The following is a 12,297-nucleotide window of genomic DNA, read 5'->3' as shown; positions in this document are numbered from 1 at the left end:
GAATTTCCTTTCTAATTTCTAGAAGAGTTCTGTATATTAATCTTTTGTATTCTGCCTCTGGTAATTCCAAGAAGTTCTCTTCATCCAGAGAATTTATTCTTTATTTTGGGAGCTTGCTGAAGCCATCATGGACTGCCTCTTTATGTGATTTGATATTGACTGTTGTCTCCGAGCCATCAATGATTATAGTTTTATATTTGTTTATGAGACCTAGCTTCTTGTTTTGTTTTGATATGCTCAAATAGGCTGCTCGTGTGCACTAGTTTGATTTTTGTCACCTCTGAATCCCTAACATCCTGTCACCAGGTAGTTAGTTCTATAACTAAGTATGTGCACACAGAAGTCCATTAAATTTTCCTATATGGGTTCAGCTCAGGTGTCCAGGCAGTTGGTCACCAAGTGTGTGATGCAGGCTCTCACCCCCAGTCCTAGAGAGGCATGGGTGATTGGTGCAGGCACTGGACTCTGGCTGTGGTAGGGGATCATGTGCTGAGCCAGGCAGGGGGCTGACGGCTGCCCCTGAGAGTCTGAAAGGAAAGCGTGTCCCTATTCTCTACGTTGAGCAGGTAGGTGAGTTTTGCAGCCAGACTACGAGCACCCCACTCTGTTGGCTGTAAAGACTCGAGGGCACCACTTTTTCTTGGACTCCTGTAGCAGGTGACTAGGAGCTTTAGGTGATCCCACCAGTCCTCAATTGCCTGTTGTGGATCGATAAAAGTGCCTACTTAAGAGGCAGGGCTGTTTCGAGGGTCACAAATCTTCCAGTTTACAGCTGAAGCAGTTGAAGTTAAACTTCAGACGTTTGCCCTGTTATACTGTGGTAGTGAGGGCTAACACTGTTGAGATGGATCCCCACAAGTCTATACAGGGGTATTAGGCACTCAGAGTCTGTGGACCCCTTATACCTGTGCCTAGCAAAGGAGCCGTGCTAACCCTGTGTTCCTGGCTTAGGGGAGCCAGTAGCTTATTTGTTCCCTCTCTGAGGCCAGGAGAATGGGTCAGGGTGCCTTTTGGGATCTACTTGTGGCCCAGCGGACACCCGGTGCAGAGCCTGGAGGGAGGAGGTGAAAGGGAGGGAGGTTTTTGCCAAATGGGCTTTTTTTTTTTTTAATCCCCGCGAAAGGCCGCATGCATGTACTTAGCCACCTGGGAGCTGCTTTTTACTGGTTTGGAGTGTCCAAGCAGAATCTCTGCTGCCAGGTCTCTCTTGATGTGGAAACTGCTTCCCGAGCACGCACACAGCACAGCTGTTTGCCTTCTTCACTGCAGACCAGTGTGGCTGCAGTGTTGCAGTTTCGCTGCCACGGCTCTGGTGCTCTTCGCTTCTTCCAAACCATCTCCCTCTTCCCCCCGCTGACACTCGGTCTGATTCCTCAACTTTGCCTTGTTCAGGGCTCCTGGATATTCATATAGAATCAATCACTTTTTTTTCCAGGTCTTTGTTGTAAAAGGGATATAGGAAGCGTCTAACTACTTTGCCATCTTGGCCATGCCCCCCGGATTTTTGTTTTCTTTATGTTGAGGTGTAATCCCTACTGTGGTCTTTGATCTTCATCAGTAAGTGCTTCAAGTCCTCTTCACTTTCAGCAAGCAAGGTTGCCTGAGTTGAGAATACTGCCCTTAAGCCCTAGCCAGCTCTGGTTGGAGGCAAATTATTTAATCTCTCTCAGACTTAATTTCCTATATCGTAAAACAGAAATAAGAATAACAATTAACTCTAGCATTATTGTGAGAACCTAAGCAGATAATGTTTTTTAAACAGTCTGTGAACTGTAAAGGACAGTACGCATATTTATTATTATCACCACTATTAGTGGGTCACAAACACATGGCGTAACAAAAAAGTTGATTCCACTGCTCTCAAAGTGCTTTAAGAAACTTACCATTATCTTTGTCCATTTGACTCTGTTGTCTATACAACTGCTGTTCAATCAACTAAAACTGGTCTATAAATTGTAATGTAAATTATACTTCTTTATAGCTATCATTTTAATGGTTATATAATACTCCACTCTAATAATAAACAATATTTTATTGAAAAATTATTTGGTATTTCAGAAAATATATTTAAATTCTATGTTGTTGTTGCTAGTTAACTGTCAAGTGGTCTCCGACTCATGGCGACCTTACGTATAACAGAACAAAACGTTGCCCTGTCCTGCACTGTCTTCATGATTGTTGATATGTTTGAGTCCACTGTTGTAGCTATTGTGTCAATCCATCTCACTGAGGGTTTTTCTGATATAAATAATAGTCATAACCTAAAGGTTGGCAGTTCAAGCTCACCCAATGGCTCTGCAGAAGAAAAGGAATGGCAATCTCCTTCTGATCTGCTTCCATAAAGATTACGGCCAAGAAAACCATATGGAGTAGTTTTACTCTGTAACATATGGGGTCACTATGAATCAGAAACTGACCTAACAGCTAACAACAACAACAACCGTAAAAACAATTTTTCTTTTTCTGAACATTTTTTAAAACGTCTGGTTCTCAAAGTAGCAATACCAAGAAAATGTTGAGTTCACTTAATCCTCATAATAATCCCATGAGGTGGTGTTATCCCCATTTGAAGTTGAGATATCTGAGATACAGAGAAACTAAACAACCTATTCAAGATCACATAGCTAGAAAGTGAAAGCATTGGGATTCTTCCTGACTAATGCCTTAACTGCTATACATACCACCTTTATATTATCATTAATGATACCTAGCATGAGTTCAGACTTCTTTTTCTTGATTACCCCTTGGTGCTTAAAAGTTTTAGGACTCTTTCTGGAACTGAATTTCACTTCTGGTTTACCACAGTTTGGCAAAATCATCTACCCTTTTGAGACTAAGTTCCTCCTATAAGAGAACTATTATAATACTTCTGCTCTGTTCGCAGAGCTGTTGTGAGGTTGAGATGAAAGCTTTGTAAAGTAATAGAAAAATGTACTACTAACATTTCCATTAGTTTAGTTATATGCTGTGTTAAGTCAAACTTCCTTTAAGTCCTAAAACTCTTTCAAGCACCGTTACTGTGGTCAGAGAGAGAATATTAGGCTTGATGGGCCTGTATGGAACTTTTTAATTTTATGTTTTATTACTTAGGAGATCTAAATGTATTAACAATTTTTTAAGCTTCTCTTGTTTTTTCTTTTTTTTTTTTAATCTGGTTTAAATTTAAGTAACTTTATTGTTTATTAACAGATAAATGAAAATTTTAAAAGCTAAAATTTGAGCTACTAAGAGTTTACTTTCTATGGCAAGATTTGAGTAGATGAAAGAACTGCAGTCATAATTTAAAAAAAGTTATACTACTATAAAGTGAGATGATTGTCATTTATTTTTCTGTTTTGTCTACTCTTTACCTGTAGAGTAGATAAATCTTTACATAAGATCACAATTATGTTGAATAGCAATTTCTTCAACTCAAAATCCTCATAGGAATTAGTAAGCTTAAGACCTTTTACCAAAGGATTTTGACTTTTAACTGTGGGGAAAAAAATAAACAGTAAAATGAAAGTTAAAATGATGTTCAAGATTCATTAAGATAATTATAAGAAGTTGAATTTACTATGGTTCTTACCTTCATCAAAGGTTGCAAAAAGGATTAAATCTTGGGTAAAGCCACTTTCCTAATATAAATACACAAAACAAGTACAGGGATAAATTAATTAAATAGAAATTAAGATATAGATGCCCTATATTTTCCTAATATTTAAGTATTCTTACCAGATCCACCTATTGTCATTTTTTAATTCATAAAGCACTAATAATAATAAGGGAAGAAAGCAAGGAAATAAAGCTATAGCCATATAAATTTATAATTTATTTAATTTTAAACTAACTTCTGTAGGTGTTAAGAAATAATTTACATTATTCTCAGACTATTTTACAAAGTACTGTTTAAAATTTGGTAAAAAAATCAAAATGCAGTAGGCCTACATAGTTACGTAATTCATTTGCTATACCTTCAAGTGACACAATAAGGGAGAAAAATCCAGCCCTCATTTTCAACAGCTTTTGTTCTTAAACACACCACCCCCACCCCAATCACTCTCATTACACCAAATGTTTGGTTAAGAGCTACAAAGTTGTTTTTACTTAACATGCAAAGCCCTGAAGAATGACCAGAGTTGCAAAGATGTCAGCATGAGGAAACTCATGCCTGACAGAGATACCCAAATTGATCTTCGTACATTATGGAGAGTCTGCAAGGTCAAATCCTGGGCTTTTTAGCTTGCAGCTTTATATTTCTACTACTTTAGGATCCATATGGTTTCTTTAAAATTGAGGATGTTACTCCTTTGACTCACATTCATGGAATTCATACCTGACTGTTTGCAAGGATGGTAATCAGAACTTCTTTTATGTTAATGAGGCAGGACTCAATCTACAAGATTACGTTGTGTTTTAAATCAATGTCTCTTGAGATATAAAAGACAGAAGCAAGAAGAGAGACATGGGGACCTCATACTACCAAGAAACAAGAGCCAGGAGAATAGCGGGTCCTTTGGACCCCGGGTCCCTGCACTAACCCAAGCTCCTTGAACGGGCAAGACCAATGACAAGGACCTTCCCCCAGAGCCAACAGAGAGAGAAAGCCTTCCCCTGGAGCTGGCACCCTGAATTCGGACTTCTAGCTTCCTAGACTGTGAGAGAATAAACTTCTGTTTGCTAAAGCCATCCACTTGTAGTTATTTCTGTTACAGCAGTACTAGATGACTAAGACACTTAGCATTACAACAAAATTCATAAATATTAAAACAGTTTTATGACTCCCTTCCCACACACCCACCACTTCCACAATTAAAATGAATGCAATTTGATTTGTACTTACAATCATTGGTGCTCCAGGGTTTTGAGCTATAATTGTAGTGATCACTAATATATCATTTCTAAGTTGACGATCATAATTACTAAAACCTCTTATAAATAGATTTTTAAATACTTCCTTCAAAGCCCTAGAAAATAAAATCATATTTTTATGTTCTATGGAAATACTATTTGGCTTTCAATAAAACTCCCTTTAATATTATAATATTCATTCCTATTTCTAATTTTATTCACACTTCCAAATCTATCTCTAATTCACTATGTACTTCATAAGAATCAACCAATCCGTTCTACACATGATAGTCAAAGCAACTGCTCTAAAATGAAGATTCAATCATGTCATTTCCCTTTTAACATCCTTTGATGGTTTCTCTTTGTTCTTAGGATAAAGTTCTACCTACTGAACAGTTTACCAGGCCTTTCATATTATAGCTCTGCTAACATCTCTTACCATTCTACCCTGTACTTTCTGCTCTCACCATACTGAATTTCTTTTAGTTTTTTGACTTTGCTAAATTCAATTTTCACTTCTGTTCCCTCTGTCTAGGATACCCTCAGCATGCAAAACTCTTCCGTATTGCCAATTCCTACATATCATTCAGGTGCCAAATTATGGTTCATTTCCTGCATGAAGGATTTGTTAATACTTCCAGTTTGGGTCAGGTTCCCTCTACAGTGGGTATTTGTTATTTTGCCTCCTGGGACCCACTCACCCTTCTTATGATAACAATACCCTTATTTTCATCTAGGCATCCAATCCTCCCCAACTCTTTGTCCTATATAGTCGTCTTCAGCTGTCTTTTAGACAGTCAGAACATTCCTTTTCTCTAGCATCAGTAATTGGCTCTGGAATGGTCATATAACCAACATCAGGCCATTTACAGCCAACATGAACTCAATCTGAAAAATTTTCTTTGAGCCTTCAGAACAGCAAGCCTTCTGTTCTGCTTGATTTGGTGCTGTGATGATGTGAACATGGACTTCCTAGGGCTCAACACGTGGAGCCTAAAAATGAAGCCAAAACTGTTGAAGACAGTGTGGAGAGATGCAGAGGGCCCAACTCCTGACACTGGCTGAAGCTTGAATCCAGCGCACATAAAATCAGTTTTTCAGACATTTTAATGTCTACAAATGACTCTGTATACATAAGTCCATAAATTCCCTATACTGCTTAGGTCAGTTGGGTTATGTTTTCTGTCATTTGCAACTCAAAACTGTTAATTTATCCTCTTCTGAAGAACATATAATCCCTTGAGATAATCTCTTTCATGACATTTAGTGCACTCTCTTTTACTTGTTCGTTTGTCCCTCTCGCCTATCACATTGTAAATTCCATGAAAATAGAGACCATGTCTTCACTGTTTTCAATTTTATTTCTACTACCTAGTATTGAACTTGGTACAGAGCAGACAATAATTATTTGCTGAATAAATGAATAAGCAACTTGAAGGCTTACTCACATTTTATTACTAGTACTTATTGCAGTATCTGGATGATAGTACTCAATAATACATTTACTGAATGAATCAATGAAATAGTTCTTCTCTATGTTTTTTACTTTATACATATTCAAATGCATAATTTGGTCTTATTAACAAGTGATTTCAAGAGCTGTTATATAGAAAAGCATGGATTGCTATTGTGCAGATTCATATATACTATGGCACAAAACAGATGTCCTGAAACATAGTCATTATGTGAAATCAAAAGCATTCTGGAACACAGATTCAAACAAAGATGTTAGTTATATCACTGGCTATCTTTTTTTATTATTATTATTATTGTGCTTTAGGTGAAAGTTTACAGCTCAAGTTAATTTCTCATACAAAAATTAATACACATATCGTTATGTGATACTAGCTGCAATCCCTATAATGTGACAGCACACTCTCCCTTCCCACCCCAGGTTTCCCGTGTCCATCCAACCAGCTCCTGTCCATTTCTGCCTTCTCACTCTGCCTCTGGACAGGAGCCACCCATTTGGTCTCATGTATCTGCTTGAACTAAGAAGCACACTCTTCATGAGTATTATTTTATGTTTTAGAGTTCAGTCTAACCTTTGTCTTCAGAGTGGGCTTCAGGAATGGTTTTAGTTCTGGGTTAACAGAGCGTCCAGGGTCCATGTCTTCGAGGGTTCCTCCAGTCTCAGTCAGACCATTAAGTCTGGTCTTTTTATGTGAATTTGAGTTCTGCACTACACTTTTCTCCTGCTCCATCAGGGACTCTGTTATGTTCCCCATCAGGGCAGTCACTGGTGGTAGCCAGGCACCATCTAGTTCTTCTGGTCTCAGGCTGATGGAGTCTCTGGTTTATGTAGCCCTTTTGTCTCTTAGGCTAATATTTTCCTTGTGTCTTTAGTGTTCTTCATTCTTCTTTGCTCCAGGTGGGTTGGGACCAACTGATGCATCTTAGGTGGCTGCTTACTAGCTTTTAAGATCCCAGATGCCACTCACCAAAGTGGATGCAGAACATTTTTTTAATAAACTTTGTCATGCCAATTGACCTAGATGTCCCCCAAAACCATGGTCCCCAGCCCCCAGCCCCTGCTGCTCTGTCCCTCGAAGTGTTTGGTTGTATTCAGGAAACTTCTTAGCTTTGGTTTAGTCCAGTTGTGCTGACTTCCCCTGTACTGTGTGCTGTCCTTCCCTTCACCTAAGATAATTATCTACTATCTAGTTAGTAAATTCCCCTCTCCTTCCCTCCCTACTCTCATAACCATGAAAGAATGCTTTCTTCTGTGTTTCAACCTTTTCTTGAGTTCTCATAATAGTGGTCTCATACAATATTTGTCCTTTTGTGACTGACTAAATTCACTCAGCATAATGCCTTCCAGGTTATTCATGTTGTGAGATGTTTCGCAGATTCATCATTGTTCTTTATTGTTACGTAGTGTTCCACTGTGTGTGTGTACCATAATTTGTTTATCCATTCATCTGTTGATGGGCACATAGGTTGTTTCCATCTTTTTGCTATTGTGGACAGTGCTGCAATGAACACGGGCACGCATATATCTATTCATGTGATGGCTCTTATTTCTCTGGCGTATATTCCAAGGAGTGGGATTGCTGGATCACATGGTACTTCTATTTCTAGCTTTTTAATGAAGTGCCAAATCAATTTCCAAAGTGGTTGTACCATTTTACATTCCCACCGACAGTGAATAAGTGTTCCAGCCTCTCCACAACCTCTCCAATATTTATTATTTTGTGTTTTTTGTTGGGGTGAGATGGTATTTCATTGTAGTTTGATTTGCATTTTTCTAATAGCTAATGACCATATATCACTCGCTATCATTTTAAGAGTTAAAAAACATTCCTCAATGACCGCCCTGACAGGGAACACAACAGAGAGTCCCAGATGGAGCAGGAGAAAGGTAGGGTGCAGAACTGAAATTCTAGTAAGAAGACCAGACTTGATGGTCTGGCTGAGACTGGAGGAACCTCAGAAAGCATGGCCCCTGGATTCTCTATCAGCCCAGAACTAAAACAATTTCCAGCGCCAACTCTTCAGACAGGGATTGGACTGGACTGGGACATAAAGTGATACTCGTGAGGAGTATGCCTCTTAGCTCAAGTAGATACAAGAGACTAAACGGGCAGCTTCTGTTTGGAGGTGAGATGGGAAGGCAGAGAGGGTTAGAAGCTGGTTGAATGGACATGGGGAATCAGGGGTGGAAAGGAGGAGTGTGCTGTCACAGTATGGGGAAAGCAATTAAAGTCATATAATTATGTACAAATTTTTGTATGGGAAAAAATAAAAAAATTAAAAAAAAAACAAACATTCTTATTTTAGCCACATACACTTACAGCAAACATTCCAAATTACTAAGCTGTTGGATAATTTCTTCTTTTGAGGATTTTTCCAATAAGTTCCAAATTACTTCTGATGAACGAAACAGAAGTTGTCCAGAGGGATCTGGGTCATTGAGGTGAGCACAGATTCCACTGGCTGCTTGTGCTTTCATCATAGAAGTACAATTAACTTCTAAAAAATAAATTTTAAAATTATTTATGTTGTATAGTCTTTCCGTGTTTAGACAGAAACAAAAAAGAAAGAAGTACTCAAATTTAATAACATTGTACAAACCAGAAGTTGAAAGATGCTGCAGAGCTTTAAGTACCCAGAGTTTCTCAACAAGCTGATTTTCAAGCAAGGCCATTGACTGGACCATTGTTTTTGCCAATCCTCCAACTTCAGCCATTTGAATCTTATACGATGAACTAGCTTGCTGGTAACCTACCAACAATTAGTTAAGAAATGTATACACTTATTTCACATAAAGATTGTCTACAGTAAGAAAAAGAAATTAGTAATTTATCACCAAACAACACCAAAACTTTTAGAAAGTAAAAGGAATTTACAAATGGTATAATAAGAGATAGGCAAATTTTTCTGTAAATGGCCAGATAGCAAAGGGCCAAACATCTTAGGCTTTGCAGGTCACATGGTTTCTGTCTCAACTACTGAACTCTGAGGTTGCAGCACCAAAGCAGCCACAGACAATACATAAATGAATGGGTATAGCTGTGTTCCAATAAATCTTTGATTACAGTGGACGAGTTATTGTATATGGACCACAGTTTGCTGACCTTCTGGTGTAGACTTTGAAACAGCACCACACATTTTGGGGGCACATCTTAAATTCTAAAAAACAAAAATGTTTTTTGTCAGTAGATATGTCTTTCTGTAAAGGAAAATAGCACGATTACAAATATTCAATGTTTTCCCTATTCAAATCAAGGCATTATTTCAGTGCTTTCAGGAACAATTACGTGGTGTCAGCAATACAAGAGAGGTGAAAAATGTAATGATGTTCTGATAAATTCTAGTGAATTTATTGGTGCTTTAACTAAAAAAACCAGACCCACTGCCATCGAGCCAATTCCAACTCATAGCAACCTACAGGACAGAGTAGAACTGCCCCATGGGGTTTCCAAAGGGCACCTGGTGGATTTGAATTGCCAATCTTTTGGTTAGCGGCCATAGCTCTTAACCACTACGCTACCAGGGTTTCCAATTCATGGTGATATGTGTTATAAGAATTTCCTTTTGCCTTAGTTCCCAACCACATTCAGTGAGAGGAATTTAAACACCGGAGGCTACTTCCTAACCTGAGATGAGGCTACTTTTTCCCCTAATGCTATCACTATTTAAATTTCCTTGCTTCCTGACTTTTGAGACCAACTAGATTCTTTAACCTTTTCATAGTTCTGAGATGCCTGCCAATCTGTCTTATTTCCCTGTGTTTGATCTCTGGGGACAAGCCCTTGTCCATTCCTGTGATGAGTTCTCTATGTTATGCCATAGCTACTCAGTATAGGCATTGTAAAAGGCCTGAACAATATGAAGAAAAAAGCAAAAATTGCCTGTAATTCCACCATCTAGAGATAGCAACATTAACATTTTGTTATATTTATTTCTGATATTTTTAATGCATGTATATAATTTTTACTATATACTGTCTATTAAAAAAACAAAACAAAACAAAACCTGTTGCAGTCAAGTTGATCCAACTAGTTGTTGTTGTTGTTAGGTGTTATCGAGTCGGTTCCGACTCATAGTGACCCTATGTACAACAGAACGAAACACTGCCCGGTCCTGTGCCATGCTCACAATTGTTGTTATACTTGAGCCCACTGTTGCAGCCACTGTGTCAATCCATCTCATTGAAGGTCTTCCTCTTTTTCACTGACCCTGTACTTTACCAAGCATGATGTCCTTCTCCAGGGACTGATCCCTCCTGACAACATGTCCGAAGTATATAACACATAGTCTCGCCATCTTTGCTTCTAAGAAGCATTCTGGTTGTACTTCTTCCAAGACAGATTTGTTTGTTCTTTTGGCAGTCCGTGGTATATTCAATATTCATCAACACCACAGTTCAAAGGCATCAATTCTTCTGCAGTCTTCCTTATTCATTGTCCAGCTTTCGCATGCTTATGATGCGACTGAAAACACCATGGCTTGGGTCAGGCGTACCTTAGTCTTCAAGGTGACATCTTTGCTTTTTAATACTTTAGAGAGGTCTTTTGCAGCAGATTTGCCCAATGCAATGAATCTTTTGATTTCTTGACTGCTGTTTCCACAGGTGTTGATTGTGGATCCAAGTAAAATGAAATCTTTGACAACTTCAATCTTTTCTCCGTTTATCATGATGTTGCTTATTGGTCCAGTTCTGAGGATTTTTGTTTTGTTTATGTTGAAGTGTAATCCATACTAAAGGCTGTAGCCTTTGATCTTCATCAGTGTTTCAATCCTCTTCACTTTCAGCAAGCAAGGTTGTGTCATCTGCATAACACAGGTTGTTAATGAATCTTCCTCCAATCCTGGTGCCCTGTTCTCCTTCATACAGCCCAGCTTCCTGGATTATTTGCTCAGCATACAGATTGAATAGGTATGGGAAAGGATACAACCCTGACACACACCTTTCCTGACTTTAAACCACACAGTATCCCCTTGTTCTGTTCGAATAACTGCCTCTTGATCTATGTACAGGTTCCTCATGAGCACAATTAAGTGTTCTGGAATTCCCATTCTTCGCAATGTTATCCATAATTTGTTATGATCCACACAGTTGAATGCCTTCACATAGGCAATAAAACACAGATAAACATCTTTCTGGTATTCTCTGCTTTCAGCCAGGATCCACCTGACATCAGCAATGATATTCCTGGGTCCACGTCCTCTTCTGAATTCGGCCTGAACTTCTGGCAGTTCCCTGTCGATAGACTGCTGCAGCTGCTTTTGAATGATCTTCAGTAAAATTTTACTCGCATGTGATATTAATGATATTGTTCAATAATTTCTGCATTTGGTTGGATCACCTTTTTTGTGAATAAGAATAAATATGGATCTCCTCCAGTCGGTTGGTCAGGTAGCTGTCTACCAAATTTCTTGGCATAGATGAGTGAGCACTTCCAGTACTGCATCTGTTTGTTGAAACATCTCAATTGATACTCCATCAATTCCTGAAGCCTTGTTTTTTGGCAATGCTTTCAGTGCAGCTTGGACTTCTTCCTTCAGTACCATCTGTTGCTGATCATATGCTACCTCTTGAAATGGATGAACTTCGACCAATTCTTTTTGGTATAATGACTCTTTGTATTCCTTCCATCTTCTTTGATGCTTCCTGCACTGTTTAATATTTTCCCCATAGAATCTTTCATTAGTGCAACTCGAGGCTTGAATTTTTTCGTCAGTTCTTTCAGCTTGAGAAATGTCGATCATGTTCTTCCTTTTTGGTTTTCTATCTCCAGCTCTTTGCACATGTCATTATAATACTTTACTTTGTCTTCTCGAGCTGCCCTTTGAAATCTTCTGTTCAGTTCTTTTACTTCATTATTTCTTTCTTTTGCTTTAGATACTTGACGTTCAACAGCCAGTTTCAGAGTCCCTTCTGACATCAATTTTGGTCTTTTCTTTCTTTCCTGTCTTTTTAATGACCTCTTGTTTTCTTCATGTATGATGTCCTTGATGTCA

At 38.5% G+C, this 12,297-nt stretch overlaps 1 protein-coding gene across 2 annotated transcripts in view; it reads right to left on the bottom strand.

The window, feature by feature from the left end:
* Nucleotides 1–12,297, bottom strand: part of CFAP69 (cilia and flagella associated protein 69) — a 56,802-nt gene that overhangs the window by 24,285 nt on the left and 20,220 nt on the right. For both annotated transcript variants that reach the window (XM_004381507.1, XM_004381508.2), the window contains exons 7-11: nucleotides 8,905–9,054; nucleotides 8,625–8,802; nucleotides 4,823–4,946; nucleotides 3,569–3,617; nucleotides 3,351–3,472 (exon numbers count right to left, since the gene is read on the bottom strand). In XM_004381507.1, coding sequence (XP_004381564.1) covers nucleotides 3,351–3,472; nucleotides 3,569–3,617; nucleotides 4,823–4,946; nucleotides 8,625–8,802; nucleotides 8,905–9,054 — 623 coding nt within the window. The remainder of the gene's footprint in view (nucleotides 1–3,350; nucleotides 3,473–3,568; nucleotides 3,618–4,822; nucleotides 4,947–8,624; nucleotides 8,803–8,904; nucleotides 9,055–12,297) is intronic.

Source organism: Trichechus manatus, unplaced genomic scaffold (genome assembly GCF_000243295.1).
Source record: "Trichechus manatus latirostris isolate Lorelei unplaced genomic scaffold, TriManLat1.0 scaffold00085, whole genome shotgun sequence".
NCBI lineage: Eukaryota > Metazoa > Chordata > Mammalia > Sirenia > Trichechidae > Trichechus > Trichechus manatus.
Note: the sequence above shows the minus strand (reverse complement) of the source record. Positions and strands in the feature narration are given on the sequence as shown.